The sequence below is a fragment of the Toxorhynchites rutilus genome, chromosome 3, assembly GCF_029784135.1.
Source record: "Toxorhynchites rutilus septentrionalis strain SRP chromosome 3, ASM2978413v1, whole genome shotgun sequence".
Lineage (NCBI taxonomy): Eukaryota > Metazoa > Arthropoda > Insecta > Diptera > Culicidae > Toxorhynchites > Toxorhynchites rutilus.
The window spans coordinates 135,498,057-135,524,057 of NC_073746.1; the positions used below are offsets into that span (position 1 = coordinate 135,498,057).

General features: G+C 41.7%; 1 protein-coding gene across 3 annotated transcripts in view; it reads left to right on the forward strand.

Moving 5' to 3' along the window:
- The window catches only part of LOC129775811 (S phase cyclin A-associated protein in the endoplasmic reticulum), a 136,162-nt gene that overhangs the window by 1,733 nt on the left and 108,428 nt on the right, over positions 1 to 26,001 (forward strand). Inside the window, exons 4-8 of one of the 3 annotated variants that reach the window (XM_055780923.1) lie at positions 8,274 to 10,211; positions 12,778 to 12,939; positions 12,998 to 14,222; positions 14,286 to 14,409; positions 18,032 to 18,085. In XM_055780923.1, coding sequence (XP_055636898.1) covers positions 8,274 to 10,211; positions 12,778 to 12,939; positions 12,998 to 14,222; positions 14,286 to 14,409; positions 18,032 to 18,070 — 3,488 coding nt within the window. In that variant the 3' untranslated portion in view covers positions 18,071 to 18,085. Of the gene's footprint in view, positions 1 to 8,273; positions 10,212 to 12,777; positions 12,940 to 12,997; positions 14,223 to 14,285; positions 14,410 to 16,231; positions 16,901 to 18,031; positions 18,086 to 26,001 lie in introns of those variants that run through there. The other 2 variants (XM_055780921.1, XM_055780920.1) reach the window with 2 other exon arrangements.

Below are 26,001 nucleotides of genomic sequence, written 5' to 3' on the forward strand. Positions count from 1 at the left end.
ACGTCATCGGGTATGACCCACGAGGATAACGGGATGAATGGTTTGACGATGAGTGCCGAGCGCTTCTGAACGAAAAGGATGCAGCACGCGTAGCCATGCTGCAACCAGCGACTCGACATAACGTGGAATGATATAGAATGACGCGAAGGCATCAAACACATCTCTTTAGAAAAAAAAACGCCACCTGGAAGAGAAAAAGTATGAGAAGATGAAGCTGCTCTATCGTTCTCGAGAATTCCGGAAGTTTTTCAAGAAACTAAACGCCTCGCACAAAGGCTTCGTGCCGCGGGCCGAAATATCCAGGAGACATCTTGAGGAACAAACGCGAGGTGATCGAAAGGTGGAGACAGCACTACGATGAACGCCTCAAACTTGTAGAGTGTACGCACGGGTTTATAGTCAGGATCTGGGACGCATAACAATTACCGGAATAGTGGAAAGATGGCTTAATCTGCCCCATCTTTAAAAAAGGTGACAAACTGGATTGTGGGATTCAAGTGGGAAGTTACCAGGTCGAAATCGTACCCGGTTGGTTCGACGACGGACCAGATTTTTACATTGTGACAGAATTTCCTAAAGTGCCGTGAGTATCAGGTCCTTATGCACCACATCTTTGTCGATTTCAAGGCCGCGTATGATACAATCGAACGACGAACGGCTATTGAAAATCATGGACGAACACGCCTGTCTTCGAATGCTGACAAGACTAATACAGGCAACGATGAACGGTGTGCGGTACAGTGTACGGATCTCAAATCAAAATCGTTTTCCTGTCTGCTCCTCATTGTGGCGTTGAAAAGTATTATGCGGACAGCGGACTTTAGCATGCGGGGCACAATGGGAACATACTCAGAAGAACACATGCGACGGTAGTGGACTTGTATACCCGACTGAAACGCGAAGCAGGACTGATATGCTTAAGATCAATGCGTCCAAGACTCTAAATACATGTTCGCAGGTGGGACGGGCTAGGTTCCCTTAAAAAGGACGACGGTTTGTTTACAAAAACTCCCTCAGAAGTACTAGACCTACTGATGAAGCCTCACTTTCCGGGATCTACATCTGTCCACTCGGATACAAATCCTATAATGGCGACACAAAATGCTCTCGAAGGCGCCTCACAGGACCTCAAAGTGCAAAGGATGTGCATAGTAGCTGGGTTAGTCTTCACGAGGGCCAGTGTAGTAAACGCGGTGAGATCCTTTCTACCTTACAAATCTGCAGATGCAGATGGGATTTTTCCAGTCATGATTCAAAATGGAGAATCAAAACTAATTCCACCTCTAATCGAGATTTTTAAGGCATGTCTGATACTAGAGCACATTTCTTCGACATGGAGACTTGTGAAAGTGTTTTTCATTCCAAAAGTGAGGAAATATGACAAATCACTCCCAGAGGCATTCAAACCAATTCATTAATACTGCTGAAAACTATGGAAAAAATATTATATGAATACATAAAGTCTATATTCATGTCCAAATGCCTATTTTCTAAGTACCAGTTTGCCTATCAATTAAGCAAATCCACAGTAACAGCGCTACACACGCTTGTAACAAAAATTGAAAAATTTCCCCTCAAAAGAAACCGCATTATGTGCGTTTCTTGACATCGAAGGTGATGCTTTGATGATGCTTCTTATCTATCAATGGCACAGGCAATAAGAAGAAGAAGACACTTCGATTACTGTATAGTTGAATGGATCCAGGACATGCTCACACATAGACGAATCACCTCGGAGCTGGGTGGGTCGTCTTATTCTGTGATTGCAACAAAGGGTTGTCCTCAAGGAGGCGTGCTATCACCTCTCCTTTGGTCACTTGTAGTTGACGATCTTCTGATCAGTTTAGAGGAAAAATGATTCGAAGCTTTGCCGAAGATCTAGTCATAATGGTACGTAGCAAGTTCGACGACGTGATATCGAGCAGAATGCAGATGGCCTTAAACTTTACACAATCTTGGTGTACCACAGAAGGTCTGAGCATAAATCCCTCAAAAACACCAATTTCACCAAAAAGAAAAAAAACAGCATCTGCAGTCTTTACATCTTGGGGGAGAGGGAATAAAAAGCAGCGCTTCAGTGAAATATCTAGGTGATATCCTAGATGCTAAACTAGGCTGGAATGTGCACTTAGATTCAATAATCAGAAAGCCAACTCAGCACTATGGGCATGCTCTAAAATGATAGGCAGAATATGGGGCCTTAAACCAAAAATGGTTATGTGGGTCTACACTGCAATTGTGCGGCCTCGGATAACCTATGCATCACTTGTATGGTGGCCAAAGACTAAGGAGACTGTAACTACAAAAAAGCTAAACGAACTCCAACGACAAGCATGCGTTGCAATTACTGGAGCAATGCGAAGCACTCCTTCAAAGGCATTGGAGGCTATCCTTCACCTGGTACCTTTGAACCAATTTGTTCAGATAGAGGCTAAAAAAAAGCGCTCTAATGCTCAAAAGATGGAAAACAATACTAGACGGGGACGAAACTGGTCACTTGAGGACCAGCATCAGGGATGAATAGTGATTGGATGGAACCTAGGACTAATTATGACGTTCCATACAGAGTGATAGAACATTCTCGTTCAGTATGGGATGAAGGTGGTCCCAACGTTCGTAATGGTTCAATCATGTTCTACACTAATGGGTCGAAAATGGGAATAAGAACAGGGGCCGGAGTGTATGGTCCCAGAACAAAAGTCTCTGTGGCTATGGTGAACTGGCCAACAGTTTTTCAGGCAGAAATAGCTGCAATAACAGAATGTTTAAATGTCTGCCTCAATAGGAAATATAGACATGCTAACAATCTTATAGACATGCTGAGAATCTTCATATTCTCAGACAGTCAAGCTCTAAATGCTTTAAAATGCTCTTCAAAAATTGTCAGGGAATGCCTTTCCCTCTTGCGGCAGTCAGATAAGTTCGGTACAACTGCACTGGATTCCAGGCCATTGCGGTATAGAGGGCAATAAACTTAACTACTTTAACTTAAATTTGTAATGCCAAAAGCGAAACCTCGGAACATTTGCTCTGTAACTGCGGAGATCTAACAAGACGCAGACTTCAACACCTTTACAATTTTTTTGCCCAACAGGGGAAAAAAATTGTAAGGGGTTGTATCTAGGACACGACTGCATATATCCGACGTAGAACTACGCAATTATATTATGCGATCCACTTTTTACGACTTCGAATATTATTTTAGAATGCATCGAAATTTTTGTAATAGATTATGTTCTTCGTTACAAGTAAATTTAATGAACGTCCTTTTACGTTTGATATGATGCCTAGGACTACCAAAATATGGGAATGGATGAATTTTCAAACGATAATTGTATTCTACATTTCCCTCTGAAATTATTGCACATCTCATGTTTACGTAGTTCTCGAACCGCGAAAGTTCATTCACCTCTAGTCTCTGAAATGACGATTTTCCCAGGCTTCTCAGCAGTTCGTTTTAGGGAAACATATTCCCTTCTGCACAACGACAGGCGAGTACAAAAGTACTCAACGCCAAAAAATACACCCCCAACTTGCATGTATTTAACATTAAGTTTAAAGTCTGTGTTAGGGAAACACAGTTCAGTGGAAAAAAAAATACCTCCGATTTGCATGTTTTGACAAAGCGGTTTTCCTGCGGGCACATTAATTTAGAAGTCCGTGTTAGGGAAGCACAGCTCGGTGGGAACAAAAATACCCCCGACTTGCACGTATATTTGCAGAGCGGATTTCCACAGGTACATCGATTTTGAAGTTTGTGTTGGAGAAACCGTAAATCGGGCCAAACAAAACTTGGCAGTTAGGGCGTTTAAATAACGCTTGACATTTTACAGTTATCACTCGGTTATAACTCGGCAATCAGGGGTCTGTCCACGGCAATTCACGAAGTGCGTATCTCACGAACCGCCGTTGAACTGATTCAATTCTTTTGACAGTGTTGTTGTAAAGAGGAGTCCAAACTGTTGGACTCTAAAACAGAATGAGTTAGAGAGCAGTAGAGGGATTTGAGGCAGTAGATGTCTGTGAAGTCTGATCATGAACGAGATGTGCGGTTTGGATGAGAGTTGTGTGCTCATGATTACTTCCAGGTTTTTTTTTCACTAACGCGAAAGCATCCAGCTATCTTTGGAAAAAGCGACAGGTAAGAGAGGAATCATTGCGGAAGATTGCCGTTAATCCCAAGCCTGCCCAGTTTGGCGACAGCTATACAGTGGTTCAGTGTATCGAAGGCTGTAGTCAAATCCGTATGATTGGCGTCCGTTTGAGAATGCTTCAACATACTGTCGGTAATGTAAGAGGTGAGGCACAGTAAATTTGTGGTAGTGAAGCGATCCGTCGTGAATCCGCATTATGTGCGATGCACATTAAACGTTACGGAAAAGAACGTCCACGTTCCGTCACCGTCTCGGCCAATTCACACATGCAGTCTATGCTTGCAGCAGCACCGTCACGTCAAATGTCAAACGAATGATTTATTTGATGGTATCCATGGTGTCGCCACCTACAACAGTTTCAAATTGCAATGCCCTCTTTCGAATCAACAACCAGTACTAAATTTAGAAAAAATAAATGAAAATCATTGAATTGTATTATTTAAATGGTTAAACCCCGTAGTCCCGACCCTTATTCATCAATAATAATATATAGGCTATTTTTCTCAGCTAGTCGCAAATGATTTTGACTCCGAAATTTGGATCTAAGGGTGGGTTTAGACTAGTGATATATTCATGTGAAGAAATATGATGAGATTTATAGAAATCGCATCAACCGTTTACACTAGCGTGAACTTCTATAATGAATATATTCATATTTTCGGTGAATTTATTCACCTGAAGTAGAACTGCATCCAACTTTAGTGATTTCTCACCAGTGAGAAATTCACAAGCGTTTACATATGCTGATTTTATTCAAGTTATATATACCTCGAATAAGTGTATCATATTTATTCTCACCCGTTTACACCTATTTTCAGGTGAATAAATCCATCTATAGTTATAGATCTCCCTAGTGTAAACCCGCCATAAGAGATATGTTGGCATAAAGAATACAACCAGACTCAAAACAAAAGCCGAGACACAAAGCTCAGACAAAACCCCAACGAACCGTCCGTTTCCGTCGAATATTCTTATCTACAAATCCTGCCGGTCGTATTCGATGGACGGTCGCTGACGGGTTGTTTTGCCGCCGGTGTATGTGAATGTTTTCATAAGAATTGCATGGTAGAATAACTGACGTAACGTGACGTGACGGGACGTGAACGTGACGTGGATGCTGTATGTGAATCGCACTTTAGTCAGTACCAATGTGCGGTTTGCTGGACTCGGAACATATGCGATAGCTTCCAACATGTCGGAAGGACACCAGTGGCTACGGAAAGTTTAAATATATGGAGCAGTGGGGTCAACTAGTGATTCATGTGCATTTCGAGGGAAGCTTGAGGGATTCCGTCAGGTCCCGGATTGAACGGTGTTTTTTAGCTTTAAGAATGAACTAGAAATCTTCTCTGTACTGACGCCAACTCTATTCAGGGTTTGGTTAGAAAGCGGGAGGTAACTAGTAGCAAGCCTGATATGGTCATCGCTCAAATTTTCATCGGTGAAAACACTGGCAAATTTTTCTGAGAATAGGTTGCAGATATCCCGTTGAGCTGAGGTCACGCTTCCGTTTAACGTCATAGATGGCAGAAATTCATGGCGCTGCACGTTGACAACTTTTCAAAACTGTTCGGGACGTTATTTGAGTTTCCAGTAATCAGCAGAGATGGATGAGGGGTATATTTTACATGAGGATCCGGTGCCTCGCGCATGAGAATGGTGCTATGTTCCGCGCACTCACAAAACAAAGATTAAGACTACGGTTATTTCAATTGGTGACTTAATAAATTAGTTTAGCCACTGTAGTTATCAAGCGTTGGAGCGGATAACCGAAAGACCCAAATCCGGATAAGGGAAGCCGTTTCCACTTCCACAAGATTCTAGGGAGTTAAAAATAGCCCAACAGGATAACTTCTGTTGCTTTAGCGGTTTCCAAAACAGACTCCCAAAGGATCTCGAAAACGACGATTTCTTGGTGACGATTGAACGAGAGAACGATGGATTGCGAAGCAGTAGACGCAGGTATCGAGATCACGGGGATGGAGCTGAAATTCAAGGCGGCATCAGGCGACTAAAAGGCTGAAGTGTGAAGGTAATTGCCTGCTGAAGCAGGCTGGAAAATCCCCGGTCTACTTCTGCCATCAGATCCGAGACGACCATGGTGAAAATTGACTGGACTAGACTGGAATAGGCAGGGGAGATGGTGGTGCTGCTGTTGGAACTCAAAGCGATATCAGGCGACGGAGAGACTGCAATGTCGCGATACTTGCACGTTGGAAGGCCCTCGGGCTACAACTGCCGCCAGGACCGGGACGACTATGATGTACGATGGCTGGAAATGGCACGGCTGAGGAATAGAAGCCGGGGGCTTCCAAGGTGCTTTAGAAGGCAAGTATCGCGACATTGCAGTCTCTCCGTCGCCTGATATCGCTTTGAGTTCCAACAGCAGCACCACCATCTCCCCTGCCTATTCCGGTTCAGCTTTTCGTCGTTGCGTGTGTCCCAGTTTCTTTTGTCCTTTTATTGGTCCCCAAGCGGGCTTCTCTCTGCTGTAACCCTGTTGACTCTGCGCTGTTTTTATTTTAATTGTGATCAAACTAGCGGAAGTAGACATTCTCCGGTCAGGTTCCCCTTGATAATACCACATCCTTGTGCGTGTTTTTGCATTTCGACTTGTAAGAAACTCAAGGTTAATGGATCTTTATCTCTAGCAATCAATCTCACGACTTTTGGTTCCACGTCGCCGATAAGTTCCATGCAGTTCTTTACCAAGGTGGAGATATCAATATAGGATGTGCCGGGATCAAAAGCAGACAAGTATAACCAGAACAACTCATCCGGTGGTGAAACTGTTTCCACTATTCCGGATGCGGTTTTGACGTAGGACTACGTCTTACATTAAGTGTGCCAAATCAGAAAACAGGTCACGTTTTTATGAAATAAAGTGAACGTTAATGATTATTTTTGAGATTTATTTGATATGCTATAGATTAAAATCCCATAGTCTGCATATAGTTTAAATTGGTGAAAATTGGAAGCATTCCCATTTCCCCATACATTTGTTCTGTCCTTTTGTGTGCTATCCCGAACAGAGCTGTCAATAACGGGCAACTTATGAAGCCACGACAATAGGAACAACGAAGGGGGGCACCGAAAAGAGAATATTTGCGAAGTGAACTCCACCTTTGCATAGTAAGTAAGCTGTCGCTAGCTTATAAGTATTGCATCTCTTCTGAGAAAAATTCTCAGAACCTTTCTGTGCTCGAAACAACAAGGTCGCTTATTCTGTTCGTTTTGTGTTTTATGTTTCCCCTCGAGCTGTGAACGCTAGCGAATATTTCACATGAAGTGCATCTGGCATTGCAATTAACACAATCATCCGAGCCATGGTAAAACAGGCGAAAAAAAAGAAAGTGTAAATTTTAATAAGTCGCTTCTAGCCATCAGTGTTTGGCTTAGTGTGCGTTGCTCGTTTTCGTTGCGCGAAACTTGAAACTTGTTCATTCCCTGTACATGGGAATAGCACACCTTCGATACTTTAAGTTGCCATTAGTATTTGCTCTCGTGCGCATCGGCTGCGCTCTGATGCAACAAGCTCCTAACTTTGTTGACGGTTTTGTTTAATTTTTATCGCTGCAACTGTGTGCTATTAGACGCGTGTTTGATGCTTGTTGAATGACGATGCACGGAAGGATGCCTCTCGTTAAATACTCTGTGCAATGCGTGCATTGATATAAAGAAACAAATTGCGACATATAACCAATTAGTGTATTGTTCTCGCAAAAGCATGAAAGAATCATTGTTTCTCGAAATGATTCCACAAAACCACGCAAGCCATTAAACCTTTTCAGGGTCCCCGAAAAATTAAATTTCGAATTATTCGCAAATAATATCCGAAATGATAAACCAACAAATTTCAAAAAAAAAAAACAAAAAAAATAGATTGCGTAGTCCTACGTCCTAAGCGATCGTGTCTCGGATACAACGACTTGGCGATCTTCGCGTACACGTTGTTTCGGATAGGGTTTGAACATATACCTATAGAAAAACTTTGAAACTTATTACATGAAATACCTTTGTATACACGCTTTGAATAGACAATAAATCAGTCACTAACATCATCTTACAACGGGTTGATAACAGTTGATAACACAAACTCTCACATTTCTATCTTTACAGGTGTTCGCAAGCCAATTTCCAGTCCGGGCATATCTGGCAAATCAAGCCCAAGCTTTTCCGGCAAGAATAGTCCGAACCAAGCGCTGGAGGAGCCAACGAGCAAGTGCTCTCCGAAGAAACATTTCAGTTCGACGGAAAGTCTCAGCACAAAGAAAGGGGTGTTAGGACGAATGGCCGTCAAGGAGCTTCTGAGGCAACCGCCTGCCTCTGCTACTGTCGAGAATGGTGAGGTGGAAATAGTATCCAAGTCGCAGACAGTTGATAACAGTCATCCGATTGGATGTAGCAGTTTGGAAAGTTACGTGCTCAAGCTGGATCAGTATACACAGACGGATTTGGACGATGAAAATTTAACATTGGCTGAATATTTAGAAAAATATTGCAAAAAAGAAGCCACTGTTTGTGAGGCAACTGGCGGCAAAGAGACATCTGAGCAGGTCTCGAAAGATTTTGATGAAGCCCCGATGGTCGTGTCAGCTGAACCACAAGAAGATAAGAAATCGGTTGAATCCACAAAAAATGCAGAAAAAGCAGATTCTCAGGTGAAAAAACCGGTACCTGTTACGAAGTATGCTACGGTGCTAAATAGTATGGCAAAATCATCGGCTCGTCCGGCTCTTCAAAGCAAGTCAACAGTGCCGTCCAAAACGATGCCACCTAAAGCAACCAAAACGCTCCCTTCGACGACAGCTAGCGTTCGAAAATCTGCTACTGCAACATGCTTGACGCAAGGTCAGGCTAAGACTGTTTCACTACCAGTCAAGAGCGCGACGATGTCCAACATACTCTCGACGGCTGGATCAAAACCGGGTGTTCGTCCGGTTTCAAACCTTGTCAGAAACAGATCTATTCCCTCGAACGTCTCCTCGAGACTTTCGGCTCGTTCGAAAACGATGATCGAGATAAACAGTCGGAAGACTGCTGCACCTGCAGCGACTTCCTCCAGGCTACTATCTTCAAGACGAACCTCAAGAGATGATATCGATAGCTCAACATCGACGCTCAAAGCGAGTACTGACCGTTTGGGGTCAAGATGTTCAATAAATGAACATTCGAATGTTCGTAGCAGGCGTTCGGAACCGAAAAGCCTACCATCAGAGTCGGCCAACAACGACGGATGGTATACAGTTAAGCCTAAAAGACGTTCCAGTCTCCATTGGGCTACACGATTCAACCAACCGAGTGGCTACGCGAGCTTGCCCACACTTTCTCTGCTCGATGAAAACGCGAATGCTGAGGAGGAAGAGAAGCAGGAGTCTACGGAGAGCATCGGCAAACAGCCGAAGGTAGAACAGAAACCGATTAAACCAACATCGGTCACTAAAACAACATCACTGGAATCGAAATCGAAGGTACCGATCGGCAATGGGAAGCCGAAAAATGTCCCTGTCAAATCAGTATCCGTTACATTGCCGAAACGTCCTACGACCGCTCCGGCTGCTCCCAAAAAAACAAGCCCAAATGGTTCGACGCGTACGTTACATACTAAACCTATTGCTAACGGCCCAGCTCAGGTGACACGGCAAAAATCTGACCTCACCGGACTGAAATTGAAAACCTTGCACAAGGAGTTTCTTCGCAATGAGAAAATGAAGCTGAAACCCTCGGGTGAGGGAGAGCCATCAAGTGCAGACAAGGCTCCGGAACCTCCACAGGAAGACTCAATCGCTCCGCTTAATAAGGTTGATATGAACATACAAACAAATCTGGTCTCCACTATGATCGAGAGCCTGTACGCGAAGTGCTTAGGAGTGAGTGAAGAAGGTTGTGGCGATGGCGTTGCGCTCGCAGGTAAACGTCCGATGCGATCCGAGATTAATTTGTCCAGCTGTGATGAATTGGAAGAACGAGAGGACATGGAAAACGATGAGGTGCAGCGCAAGCTGCTCGAGGAACAGGAGAGCCTAGAGGCGCAAATCCGTGAGCTGCAGAATACGGGTAAGAATATAATGTATTGTATTTTGGTTTATTTTTCCAAATTCATATAAGGATATAGAACAGCAATACTTTGTGAAATTGTAACCATTTTCGGAAAGTAATATGAAAAATGAATCTATATGAGATTCAGCATGGAAAACTATATACAGGTCGGACTCGATTATATACAGACTCGATTATATACAAACTCGATTATATAACAGGAATACGTCGATGTTGATGCATGGCCTGGGTATCCATACGTTGCCCGACGTTTAGGATTGTCGCAATGGATCCACTTTTCATCGCCAGTAACGATTCGATGCAAAAAACCCTTTCTTTTATGCCGTTGGAGCAGTTGTTCGCACGTGAAAAACGGTGTTCGACATCTCGTGGCTTCAATTCATTCGACACCCAATGTTCTATCTTTCGGATTATTCCCATTGCTTTTAAACAATCGGATATGGTTTGCTGTGCTACTCCAAGATTATCTGCATTTTCTTGTTGCGTTTGTGACGGATCTTGATCAAGTAAAGCCTCCAATTCTTCATCTTCAAACTTTTTTGGCGGTCCGGAACGTTCTTCGTCTTCTAAGTTAAAATTATCACTTTTAAACTGTGTAAACCACGTCTGACAAGTTCGCCCAGTTGGAGCATGGTCACCATAAACTTCCACCAAAATGCGATGACTTTCCGCAGCTTTTTTCTTCATATTGAAGTAATGAAGTTGATACGAAATTCGACATATTCGAAGTAGCAAAAAACTAAGTTGTTTACGCTTCAACTTTTTGACATATACTCAAAAAGACGCACAATTACAGTAGCTTTTCAACGAATGTCTGGAAATTTGATTCACTGGAATAATAATCGAGTTAATCCATCTGTTGTAAAACCGAGGAAACTTACCGGTACTTCTAATAGTTTCTTCGTCTTTTATGATGAATAATACAAAAACTATTGGAGTTTTCAAAACTATCTTTCGGTTTGCGGTGCGACCTTTCCCAAGTTCCGACCTACATTCAATCCCTTGAACCATGCATTTGTCGGTACCTTGGGAATAATTGTATGTAACCAGCGACCCATATTATCTTCACTTCTTCTTCTTCTTTCTTTGTTTTTAAGAGGCTTTAAACTTTGCAGTTCATTCGCCTCTATCTTCACTCCATTTGCGTTGCCAATTGAGGAGTACGTAACTATGAGGAGTACAAAAAAGGGACAATATTGATATTGATGTATAATCTTGTATTTTTCACTAGCTGACCCGGCAAACTTCGTCTCGCCTAAAATTCATGTTTGGTTATAACATCCACGGTTTCTTACTAAGCGCACGTTCATGGGTCCAGTAGCCCCCATGCCCTTATAGAGGTGTCGAACCATCATTGAAATGTTTCGTGCGTTTCTATGATGGTTCTCGAACTATCATAAGAACTTTCCCCGACCCCAAAAACCCCTACATACCAATTTTCATGTTAATCAGTTCAGTAGTTTCCGAGTCCAAAAGAATCAAACAGACAGAAATCCATTTATATATATATATATATATATATATATATATATATATATATATATATATGGGAAAAAAATTTCAGCTCTATTGGAAAATCGTCATATCGATTTTTCATACGGAACTCGCTACGAAATGTTGATTTGCACGATAAAATACCCTCTGCAAAATAGTAGCTCATTCGGACTTCATTTACTATTGTCAAAATTTAAGTTTTATGAAAATCCACACCATTAGTTGGATCCGGGCCAATCGCAAGAATGCTGCTGTTTTCTTCGCAGTATGCTTCGGATCTTATTATCTTGTTGGAAAGTGTAGTTATCATCCAGCCCCATTTTCAGCATGGATTTTTCCAGGTTCTCGCACAAAATGATGATGTGAAAACATAAATCAACGATAATGAAACGGCAAAATGGTCTACGAATTACCTACTTTTACGTAGTGTTTACTGTAAAATCGAAAAGTTTGAAAAAACCTTTCATATTGGAATACTTTGATTTCAAATGGGGGTTGTTTTTTTGCGCTCATCAGTGTATATTCCACAGACAAGCACGGGTTTTTGAAAGCTGGCGAGATGAAAGCTTCTGTCTATCTGTTTAAACTTTAGGTTAACAAAATTATTTGTTATTTTTTTCTGCACCGTTAGCGACTTGAATAATACCCCTTCATTGCTTCAAAGCAAGCACAGAATTTCTTATTTTTGGTGATTGAACATCTTCCGCAAAAGTCCAACAAGAAAATGAACAAAATGTCAAAATGTTTGTCGCAATGAAAGTAAAACGAAATGAAAAATATTTTGACGCCAGCTTCTATTAGCTAACATGTGCGATCGACCGAATTATTGAATCACGCAGTTGCGCTTGGCACAGTTGTGGCGAGAAAAAAGAATGGCCGATTACGCGGGTCTCTACCGAGAGAGACGAGAGGGACGCGCATAAGTTTTGGCATTTTGAACGGCACGGTTTTGAACGGTGGGATTGTGGAAATAACCCATGCGCGGCGTGTCGAAGACACACGCGTTTGTGTTTGGTCAGTTGTTTGTCCAGCCACTAACAATTGCAACGTTCCTGTCTCTTCCATCTAGAAATTGACATCGACACCGAAACGGACGAAACCGATTGTGAGGCAATCATTGATTTGGAGGACAACGAAAGTAACGCGGAAAGTTTGGAAACTGTGAACCTGAACGGACTTGGTGGGGAAGAGGAAATGACACTCGAGATGCGTTATGAATCTGTTTTGGCCGGTAAGTGTTGTTTTATTTTTGCCCAACAGTCATTTTGAATTTTCAATTCTGTTTTCAGAAATGAGCTGGGTCGAAAGAGCTCAGACGTTGGCCACTTTGCAAGCCCTGGTTGCTCGTCACCCTGGAAGAGCCCAGCAGCTGCATGCCAAATTGTCCAGCCCATCCCGGCGGAGATCGTTACACGAAACGCTACGAAAGTACCAAGCCAAACAGGCTCGAGCACTCGAGAAACGTCAAGCTTTGCAAAAAGAAAAAGCCCACAAAATTCAACAATTGCTAACAAGGGTTGAGGATGTAAAAACGGCAAAGCAGCAATTGATAGAAAAGAAACGCATGCGGATGGAGGAACGGTTGCAACGTGCCGCCGAAAATCGCTCACAGTACTTAAAGGACAAGATTAAGAAAGCCCACGATGAAGAGGAGAAACTCAAGGAGATAGCTTTCATCAAAAATTTGGAAGCACAGAACAAGAGATTGGATTTCATAGAGTCTTGCAAGGAACAGGAAGTTCGATTGCAGGATTTAGAGACCGAGAGGCAGAAGAAAGCCGAGGAAAAAGCTGCCAAGGAAGCGGCTGTCGAACGGAGACGACAAGAAATCGAGCAGGAACGTCAGAAAAAGTTACAAATCATAAGTGAAAATCGTCGGGAGCGAGAAAAACGTGTGGGAAAGATGCAGGAGCAGAAGGAGAAACAACGCCAAGCTTTGGCCCGAGAAAAGGCTCGTGACAGAGAAGAACGATTACTGGCTCTCCAAGCCCTGCAGCAGGCCACCACAGAAGAACTACAACGAAAGATTATCCAGAAGCAACAGGAATCGGCTCGTCGCCACGAGGAAAATATAGAGCATATTCGGCAACGTGCAGTTGAACTGACCATCCCGACTAGAAATGCAGATGAAGTGATCTCCAACAAACTGGAACCAGAGAACGATGACAATCTAAGCGTGAGTGACAAAGGAAAGGATAACGGTAATGCAAAAGCGAATAAAAAACGTTTGAAGAAGTTACGCCAGCGGATGACCCAAGCGGCAGAAGAATACACCGCAGAATTACAGCCATTAGATCCACAAATCCGAAAGCAAAGTCAAGTACCCAAATTGTTGAACACCGTAGTGAAAGGTGGCGGTCCACTGGGTGTTGAGCGGCCACTGGGACAGTTACTGCGGTTGATGACAAAGGCGCAAATTGTGGATTTCCAATCAATGTGGTTACTGGACGGTTTGCAGATTATTTCTGATGTGATACAAGCCGGAATAGAGCCGAACTCGGAGGTTTCCAAACGGTATGGTTTCACGGTTTCTGCCTTCATGGAGGTTGATTAATATCCAAATTTGTTCATTTGCAGGGCGGTGGTTATATCGGTTCAATTATATCGTAATGCGTGCTCTTTGTGTCCGCAAATTTCTCGTCATGCCATCCTTGGCAATACCATCACAGTATTATTAGATGCTCTGCAAGTTAGTTTGAAGGTAAGTGCATCTGTGCGCGTACGTTATATGGATTATTTATTTACAATCTGATGATGTTTCGTCGGTGGTCTTAATTGAAGTTTGCTTTTGAAATTGGCCAGCTGGTTGTATGACTGCAGCAGCTGCGGCAATATTAATGTCGATTGTGTTTACAATTATTACTGCAAACAAGCAAGTGCATTATTCATTTTAACTGTAACTTCAAGTGTTTACGTTTACGCATTCTTTCATCGCTGCTGAAAAGTGTTGGATGAGTCGCGCTGTATGACATGCAATTTCATCCATTTGATTATAAACAAATCAGTTGTCATTACAAGATCCAGAAGATTTGCTTGTCGGTTTATATTTACTTTTAGACGGGTTGGACCTGAGTTAGAAATTGATGATTTCGAACGGTATAGTTCGCGCTTTTACTCATGTTATCCTCCAAGTGGCATACGTTTTTCTTTAATTCTGAAAACCCAACTTAATTCAACAGACGAGGAAGTAATTCTCCTTTAAAAGTATACTCCCTAAACGAATTAAATGATTTCCTAAAATTTCGTATATCCCCTTTGGAAATAACATACAAAAGTAAAAACCATTAGTGATTGGATTTTGTTTTCATTTTGTTATTGTTATCAATATAATTCGATTTATGATAAGCTATGAATCGCGTATCCTCTGGCAATAAAATTAAATGTATCGCTTGTCAACAGTTTCAGTTCGAAAGTGGACAGGCCCAGGAGAAAAATTGAAATCAAGTCTCTTCTTAGTACGTTTCTTGGAGAAATTTGGCCGTTCTCATTACTGTTTCACGCGTTTACGGATTCACTGGGACTCATCCGACCAAATAACGCGCTTCCAGAACTCCAGCGGCTTGTTGACATGGCTCCTCGCAAACTGTCGTTTTTTTGTTGGTATTACTGATCATCCGTCGCTTTTTGACGAAGTAGCTCTTCTTGTCCCGTTCCACCAATCGACGTGGAATGGTGTGATTGGAAAGGTCCAGATCCAATTTTTCTTCAATCGCTCGAATTATCGTTCGTGGGTTTTTCTTTACTTCCCAGACGATTAGCGGTCCTCAGACCTCTTCCTGGTCGATCCACCACGCTACCGAACATATGATGCTTCCGAATGACCAGCTGGACCGCACCACGGCTTATCCCATACTTCTTAACAATGTGACTCCTTACGCTTGATTTGTTTATTTATTTATTATCTTCGACATAAAAATCGTACAGATTTTTTTTACCTACTAAGTCTAAGCCTAAACATATTTTTTGATATACCGAAGTCAAACAAATCAGACACTTCGTTGAACTTACTACAGCAGACGTCAAGTGGATTGTTCATACCATAGGTGGTGCGATGATTTGACCGGCGAAAAAATTGTGATTGCCGCGTCACTCGGAGAGGTGTGTTGAAGCGAAGTTTCGCTAATATATCTGCGCAGTCGATGTGATCTGTCAAGATATCGAAGACGAGTTGTCGTTGAAGAAGTATTCGTCTGCTCGCTAGTGTTGGCAGATCAATCAGCATACAACGGCTTTCATACGGCTGGTTGGTCCTATCCCTCCAGTTGAGATTCCGAAAAGCATAACGAATAAAATTCTTTTGGACTCGTTCTATCCGTTTCATGTGGACTACGTGGAATGGAGCCCAGATTTGTACTCTGAATTCTAACACACTACGCACCAATGAGCAGTATACATCATCGAAGAACTTCGTGTTTCATGGAATATGCTTTCGCAGTGACTGAAGCGATGTGTTCCGTAAACCTTAATTTACTGTCTACGAGAATCCCCAGATCCTTCATTCCATTCACACTGCACCATTCCAGAATCATGTCGATGTCCGATTGCAGCGCACAACAGTCTACCAGCGTTTGAACTGCTCGATAAAACTTTAGATCGTCTGCATACAACGATTTCGGTGATTTCAGCGTTGATGAACAGAACAAAGAGCAAGGGCCTCAAGACACTGCCTTGGGGTATTCCGGAATGTATCGGGAACGAGGTGGATAAAGTGCGATTCACATACAACATCCACGTCACGTTCACAGCGTCGACTTGCTGCCGCTTTTCCATTTTGTCCACCAAAGTCGATACGAAGCTTAACACAATGTCACGCACGTACGATGTCACGCACTATCAAATTTCGGACCTCTGTTGCGATTTGCTTTCCACTTTCCACTTTCCGGAAGTTTCCTCAGCAGACGCAGATTTCACTACACACGAAAAGCTATGAAGATTATGTTTGTGTCAGATGTAAACAACCAGCTGTCAAAACCGAGGAGTGCATCGATGTAGAAAACACGGTAAAACAAATTTACGTGAATGAATTTGTTTTATGCCATACCCTAAAAGTACCCATTTAGGAACAAAAGTCAATTTCATTGTTTTGTTATTGTTTTTACAGAAAATCTGTAACTTTTTTATTAGCATAAAGGCAAAACTTGATGTAGAAATTAAAATACCAATAAAAATAAACTGTTCAAAAATGTTCAAAATGTTTGTTTGTTTTTCGTTTGGAGTGCGAGACTGAAATCGAATTTTTCTTTCCTCGTTTATCTCGAATTTCCGATTTTCGACATAAAATACTCCTAGCAGAAACCAGCCAACATAAAACCATTATGTTTGTATGATAGATGAAAGCATTTTGAAGACGTGCTGGTGTGGGTGAACATCGAAAATAATATCTGAATAATTTTAAAAAATCCGTCGAGCCGGTCTTAAGGCGGGGTTAGGTTGTGGAGGGTTAAAATGATGTCCAAAGTCATCCTGAATTGATTACAGGAGGGAATTGTGCGGATTTAGGATTTCCTGTGGGAAAATCTTGCGCGACCTATATTCTGACTTTCCGCATCATCCTTAACAGGTCAACGAAAAGTACGGGCAATTCATCCATCTTCTCGAAGGCAGGGCAAGTAGTGAAAAAAGAAGAACCTTCCTAATAAAGGGGCGCCATAGTGTACACTTTGTTCCCCGCAAAACGCCAATCTGCCTCAAACTGTAGACTGTAAACATGCTTCCAACGATTTTTCAGCCTGACAGGTTAGAATGTTTCTCGATAGGGCGGAGTTTTGGCGTGTTGAGAAGGGTTCTTGTCCTTGGTACTGCACGTTGTTGGCAGCATACTACTTCATGGCCGTTGTTGCGTAATGTCAGTATGCCAAATCAGATCAAAGCAGCATCACTCTTCTTTCACGTAAATTTAAGTTGAGTCGACTGCGATGAGAATGTTATCACTATCATCGTTCAATCTAAAGCCGTTGTTTCCTTTATTGTATGAAGAAATCCACTCCAATTTTCTCGGTTCTCGGCAGCGATTCATCATCCAGGTTGTCTGCGAAGGGTTCACAAGGCGCTTGCCACCTGATCGATCCATCTTGCACGCAGAGAGCTATCGGTTGAATCGGTGTTCTGTAGATGGTTCGTAGCTTCATGCGACGGCGAACATAGTAATCACAGTTTCCTTCTATAATACGTCTTCGAAATTTTCTGCTGTTGTCGTTGTCAATGGTCACTAGTGAGCCTAAGTACTACAACCCCGATTTCAACATCTTTGATCCGAATCGTGGTAGTAGGTTTGCATTATTTTCTCTGGATCTTCTTCCTCTCTTTTACTTAATTTCTGACAGGATGATGACAAGACCTATCCGTCGGATTTCAGCCCTTAGTGTGATGCACGAATTTGACATTTAGAGTTCGTGAAACGATGCCATCATCGGCCAAGAAGCTGGACGGACTTCGGGAATGTCATGCTACTCCTGTCTTTACACGCTCTTCTTACTACACCTTACAAAACGATGTTAAATAATCCGAAAGAGCCCGAAAGCCCATCACTTTGTTAAAATTCGACGAGTCCTGACCAACCACGTAAGTTTATCCGGGAAACCATATTCGTGCACTGACCGGACAGTTACTAACCGACCCCACTGAACAGCTGAAACGCTGGTTTGAGCACTTCGAACAACTTCTTCAAGTTTCGACGCCCAATCAGCTATTAACATCTCGGCAGGATCCGCCAAGGGTTCGGCGCATCGCCCGTATCAAATGGGAGGCCCCATCGATAACTGGGGAGGGTTCCGTGCCGGAAGATCACGCTCCGCAACATCCTGGAGCAGGAAAAAGCTACGAAAAAGCTTTTGAGCGATTCATTCACGAAAAACTGTGGGGTGCCTTGAGACGCAAAGGTGTCGCAGATAAAATCGTCTACCTCATCGAAGCGCAGTACGAGGCTTTCACGTGCAGAGTCTTGTTCGACCCGACCCGGGTAGTTGCCGGTGTGAGGCAAGGATGTATACTATCACCGCTGCTGTTCCTTATCGTAATGGACGAGATCATGGTGGGTGCAATTGAACACGTACCGAACCGTCGGCTGCTCTGACAGCCTGTTACCATGGAGCATCTGAACGACCTCGAGTTGGCTGATGACGTTACACTACTAGCACAACGGCGCTCCGATATGCAGAGTAAGCTGAATTACATTACCGAACGCTTCTCTGCGGCAGGTCTCAAAATCAACATCAACAAGACTAAATTCTTGGATTAAACGTGGACAATCGCCCCATCTTCACAGTAGCGGGGCAAGCTGTGGAGAACGTAGAAAGCTTTTAATATTTTGACAGCCAGATAGCGTCGGATGGTGATACCAAGATCGACATAGGTGCACGGATCAAGAAGGCGAGGGTTGCTTTTGCGAGTTTACGAAATGTGTTGGAAATTCAGCCAGAAAAGTTTTCGCACCAAAATCCGAATCTACAACTCGAACGTGAAATCCGTACGTACTGTTGTACGCCAGCGAGACATGGTGTGTATTAACGGAGAACACCCAGAAGCTGTATGTTTTCGTCAACCGATGCCTGCGGTACATAATTCGTGTCTGGTGGCCTCACAACTGGATCACGAACGTCGAACTCCATCGTCTGTGTCACCAGAAGCCGATATCAACTGAGATTCGAGAACGCAAGTGGAAGTGGGTCAGCCGCACACTACGAAGGTGCGGAAAAGAAATCTGCAAACAAGCGCTGGATTGGAATCTGACAGGACATCACAGCAGAGCCATCCCCAGGGGCTGGTGGCGACGCAGCCTCAACAAGGAAATCAAGGAAGTCGACGAGAATCTGACCTGGGGCCGGGTCAAGCGAGCAGCCGAGCCAGGATGGAGATCCTCCACGTTGGCCCTCTGCTCCACTAGGGGTGGGCAGAATTCGTAAGTAAGAAGTCGTGCATAATTTACCGTGGTTGGGTTTGGTCGGTTGTGTCGTATGTTGATTTGAAGTCGGTGCGTAGCAAGTTGTATTCGCGACATTTCTGCAGAACTAGATAAACCCGAAGATTTTATTCGTGGTAGCACAGGCACCCATTAATTCCACCTGGTATTGGGCCACGAATCTTTTTATGAAAGTGGATAGTCGGGGACACAGTATTTGGAAGGGTATCCACAAATTACGTAACGCGAGAAGTGGAGAGGGGGGAGGGGGGAGCCGTGATCGTGAAGGAACTGTGATGGAACGCGAAAGATATTTGAGAATAAGCGCTGGATTTAAACCTAGCAGAACATCTCAGGAAAGTCAAACCCAGATGCTCCTTGCGGTGGAGCTTCAACGAAGAAAATAAAGAAGGCAATGTCCTTGGCTCAGATTAAAGCAAAATCGACACACTTGCACTAGTACACTCGTGTTTTTTAAACTTGGCACTCGCAACATTCCAAAATTCCATTCCAGTCATTTGGCATCGAAATTTCTACAGGTTACTAATTTCAAATTATGCAAGTAATTCCAGATTGGGAATGCGAAGCTCCTGTAGGAACGTTAGCATCATTTAGGAAAACGTCCTGAATGCGGTGTTACATTTATACCATTCGAGAGCAATTAAAAAAATCATTGATACATTTCTCAAATAAATTGTCAATAAAACAAAACATTTCATTTGATGATAGCACTTGCCAGTGTATGCTAGGAACAATAATAGCCGAGGAATATGAAATATTTTAATATTTTTTGTACAAACTTCGTATGCTTTACTTGTCCAATCTAAACGTTGAAGAATATATTTCTTCAAAAATTCTCCGATGCACCGTAGTATTGCAGTTCTTGGAATTATTTCAATTTTTTTTATATCTAATGAATCAGAACCTACCATTCATGAATTAAACCAAAAGTGAGTGGATGATTCAGATATTTTAACAGAATGAGAATATTCACTTTTGTTGCATTAAGTAAATGAACGAAGCGAAAATCGAAGTCTGTTGATTGAATATCCGAGCCGAATCTAACAACGGACAGCACGTTTAATGATTGTATGCAACTTTGAGCCGCACACACTATCTCTTTCTATCTATTGTGAATCACTGCTGCACAGACGAGTGCTGAGCGATGAATGATAAATAAAGCATTGCAAACGTTATCATTCGGTCATCATTAGCGACGAGCGATGAGTGGGAGATGAACTAAAACGAGAAAGGTTTTGTTTCTCACTGGATCGGTATTGCTAGTAACTTTTTGCGGTATGTAGACCAGCGACCAACGCGAGTAAATTTGATTTTTGCTAGTGCTTTCTAGCTAGCAACACACTCTCAATTACTCAAATGGAGTTATTCGTTATTTTCGTCCGCGTTTATTTATTTGACCTGAACATATTTTACAACATATTTACCTCGCGTAGTCCGTATGGTTCTGCTACTTCATGATGCATGGGGTGGTTCGATATGTAGCGAATGAGAGACAAAACATAATATAAAGTTTCAGCACCGAAAGCGATCATGACGTTTTGGTTCGTATGCTAACCGGTTCGTTAAGAGTTAACCGAAGCAGAGTTATCTTGTTCTCGTTTTTGTGTCAAGATTCGTAACACGTAACACCAAACGAATGTCACTGGGAGAAATTACTTCTGCAAAATCTCTTTTGGACGAACGAAAGTGGGTTATTCAGTGAAAAATTTAATTGGAAAACACTGCTACTGGAGTATGTTCATCATAAGCTTCCACAAGCAAACGATGTGCTGCGACCACGTTTTTCTTCAAATGGAAAATGCAAATGTAGTGGATTCCGAAAATGATCATTATTCGGAACGTAACTCGACAGTTTTAATACGCTGTATAACCAAGTTACGAAGGTAGACTGATAAGTAATGGACTCATGTTTGTAGAAGACAAACTAAATAAACTTCAAAAGCGCGCCTGGTGGCATGTGGAAGTATAGTAATGCATCGGAATCCGGACGCTAAGGCGCTTACGAATATAACTTCAACTACTAAAAAATATTGACATATCATAGCATGAAAAATTAGCATTCCTATAGAATTAGAAGGCCTACATCTAAGTTATGAATCACAGAATTCCAAAAAATCATGTTATATTTGTTTAAAATTTGAAATTTCTTTCATCGTGTCGTGATTTTAAATCCGGACACTTTTTCAATCATGCTTTGAAATCCGGACACTTGTTTTTTTGCAATTCTTTGAGGGTAATTATTTATTAACTCTTGTAGAACTTATTAACGGGTGCGTCATAAGTAGCGGGACTAAATGGAAACACGTTTGGTACAAAAGTTTTTTGATTTTGAATGATGGATTACATATTTTCTAAAAACCCCATCTATATGAGTATCAAACGAAAGAGAGAAGAGACAAGTAGAACATGGTTATTTATGAAAAATGCAAATCCAAATTTTTAAGAAATTGTTGATTGATTTTATTGTAGAGAAATGCAGGTCGGACTCGATTATATATAGTCGACCATTTTTTTCAACAATTATTTTCAAATCCTATACATAATCGAATCTCAAGAAAAAAAAATTCATTAATGTATGAATGTCAAACATTAATAGAAAAATAGCTTTTTTACGATTCGATTATGTATTGGATTCGAAAATTAACGTTGGAAGTGAAATTGCGATTATATATAATCGAGATCGACCTGTATACTAATGATACAGATAATGTACTGAAAACTAAAAAATCAAATAAGTAAGAAACACTTTTTAAGTTCAAAGGTTTCATTCTGATTAAATATAATAATAATACAGATGATGTACTAAAAGCTAGAAAATAGAAAGGCAAGTAGCAGTTAGTAGATATCACACCCCTTTCTACATTAATCTAGGCCATTGATAAGACTAAAATAAAATCGTGGGGCATGTAATGAAACAACTAACTAGATAATTGAAATCTGACGTAACCCATGTTGGAATAGCATTTTTCATAAATAACTGTGTTCCAATAGTTAAGCCCTTTCATTTTATACACAGTTTTGAAAAAAAATATGGCACCATTTTGTGGTGGCGGCCATTTTGGATTTGCATTTTTCATAAATAACTGTGTTTTACTAGTCAATCCCTTTCTTTTGATACCCATATTGATGGGGTTTAGAGAAAATATGAAATCCGCCATTTTATAGCGGCCGCCATTTTGTATTTTCAAGATCATGAAATACGCAGTTTTATAATGACTGCAGAGATAAAGGTGTGTTCTAAATTTCAGATCAATCGGTCAACAGGAAGGGGGTTAAATTTATAATAATGTGGAACAACGCTACAAAGTTACAAAGTTACCCACGTACATACAAACAGGTCATATAATCGACCCCGTCCTGTATACCGAAAAGTTTTGCAGTTTTTCCGGATCGAAAATCTTTGCTCCACACTCCATACTCCATACTAAGTCTTCTAATATAACCTTATGCAACTCATACTATACTATGTTTGACACTAAACTAAATTGACACAATAGTAACTATCAGTCACAAAAATTTAACACGCAAAAAATGCCATGGTTTTGGCATAATATTGAATGTAATGAAAAAGTGTCCGGATAGAAAAGCGTCCGGATTCAGAAGCATCACTGTACTCATGCAACTCTTCATGCCTGCGCAGTTTCAAGGCGTTGCTTTCATTCGGTTTGTTTTGAGTAGTGGAAGTACGGCGTCCTTTTCTGGTGCTATGTTAATGCGAATTAAACAACGCGCAACGCGAATTTTTAACTGCTCAGAAAGTGAACTCTAGTGAGATTCATCGTTGTTTGCGGGATGTTTTTTGTGACGATACTTTTTAAAGGTCTATGTGAATCGATGGGTAATGAAATTTTATTTTGTCAATCTGGAAAAGTCTTATTTGTTGACAAAACATGCAGCGGACGTCCAATCACTGCCTAAATCGATAATGTGACTGATTATCTGGAACGGAGGGCAACGGTAAACTCTGATGGTATGAAAAAAACTGTAACCCGTTGGGAGAAATGAGTAATGCTTAACGGTAACTATGTTGAAATATAAATACATGATTTTGGAGATTAAGATATGTATTTAAATGATTCGAAGCTATCCAAACATAGCATTTTCCTTCGTATTATGGGTGTTAATAAGACACATTTCTTAATTTAACGCCGAGGATGATTCAAATGCAAGAACTTTTCAATACAAACATTCAACACGCGAAAATTTACCATCACTCTGCCATTTCCTCATTTGAAATTCTCTCTGATTTCTTTGCGTATGTTGAACTTGCAGCACGCATTAAGTACACAACTTTATGCAAATGAATTGCTTTCTAGGGAACACGCTTTTAATTAATTAGAAAATAGGTTCTGTGTACATCTAATTTGCAATCATTCTGCCTCATCGCTGGACACCATCATGAACCACATTCGTGTCGCTAGCAATCGGCCTCGATATTTAATTTGCCCGCACTAATGAATGCAATCAGATCGGCAATAAAGTTATCGCACATAAACAGTGCATTTCACGCCCGCGAAGCTGACACAGACAGAAGGATGCTATATCAGCTCCACCCGCCCGCGGACCTTATCAACACTTATGATCTCTGTTTCTGTGCCGATAATGGGAATTGAGCCCTTGGGTACCTTGATTGCGTACGATTTCTCCGTTTAATGATGACGGCCATCCTGCATTCAGCCAAACACGAATCTTTAACGTCCTTTTTAAGGCAATTGGCTAATGAGCGTGATGAAGATTATTTTTCATCGCGTGCCAATGGAAACATATATGATATGATTGGGAAAGTTAAAGCATCAAATGGTACCATAAGAAGACTTCAAGGCCGATATTCAATGAGTCTAAAATGGCGCACTCTATTTTTAGGTTGTCCGTTCGTTCCGGTTAAAAAAAATAAAAGCATCGTTTCTATAGGTAAACATACATTTTTTCAATTGCTTCTGAAGCCTTTTTTCCTCATAAATAGTGTCAATTAAACGAATCATCTGAAGTACCATTCACAAGGGGAAATGACCTGCCATATTAAATGTTTTAGGGTAATTTCGATATATTTTTCGTTCGGAAAAACTCTGCAACGACATTCAAATGTACAACTGAACAGAAAAAAATCTGAAAGATGTCTTAAATCTTCAAGTACGTACTGAGACGTCATACACTTTTTATGAATTCTTACGCAACTATTCCGATCTGTAGTTCTTGATATGTGTTACGCATCCGCTGACGGATCGACAACAACAATTCGTTCCCTCGGGCAGAAATAAGTCATAACATCCGTATCGGAAGAGTGCCTAGGCGGCCCACACACACCTGTCAGCACTATTGACACCTTTGGTCCGTATGGTCGCTCTTGAAGTACTGCAGGAAATCCCATAACCGTTTTACACTAATGTAAAACGATCGTAAAGAAACGGCCGTTTAAAGCGCTTGCACTTCAGTTCAGGTCTCGTTTGGGCGGACACTTGAACGCGAATTCCTTCGTCTGGGGGAGACGTATCTTTCCTTTTCCCGAGAAAATGCTCGAGCTTCTGTCCATCGCACCTTGCTTGTGGCGAATGTGTTTTTTTGCGGTTATAAAACGGACGCAAGCGGCAGAATCTCGACTTCCTCCATAAACACGTCGTATGCCGATGCATTTATTTTCTCTTTCCGTCAGATGGACACGATGGGTGGACAGGACGTGTTCGGATTTGCTGCATTCTGGCAGAAGCTATAAAACAACAGCACTGCAGCGCCCCGAAGCTCATTTCGTCCTAATGGATTCATGCGTCGATTAAAAGAATTGTCTAGATTAGGCATCACTTTTATACGACCAAAGTCTCGTAAAAATTTCATCTTTGCGTATCACCCCTTGGCCGAATCCTCCCGCTGCCCGTCCGTTCGGGCTAAGTAAGATGGATTGGGTGCTTGATTGATTGCTTCAAGGTCGTAAAGTTTGCGGCCGTAATGGTGATGACTTGTTGATTTACTGCACATTGGGTGGAGACTGGGCTGCAGCGATAATTTTTTTTTGCGCGCCGGATTCAACGGGTCTGCGGTTGTAAATCGCTAATGATGGCGTGTGTGACGCAGAATCGGTGTCCTGGCAGTGTGTATTAATGTGGTGTGGCAGTGTGTATTAATTTATTTTGAAGCATGACCAGTCATCAATTGTTTCGAAAATTCGCAATTGATGAATTCTAGACAATGTTGATTATACACATTCCGCTAGAGATTAAAAATGTTTTGGATGCCGGCTTTTTCATCTGTACCTTTTTGTCCAAAAATCTGTAACATCGAAAATATTCGTTGTAGAAATTTAGCTTGAAAAAATATTTATTTACTAGAAATACTACATTTATATTTGCAAATCCTTCGTGTGTTTTATAATGCTTATACATA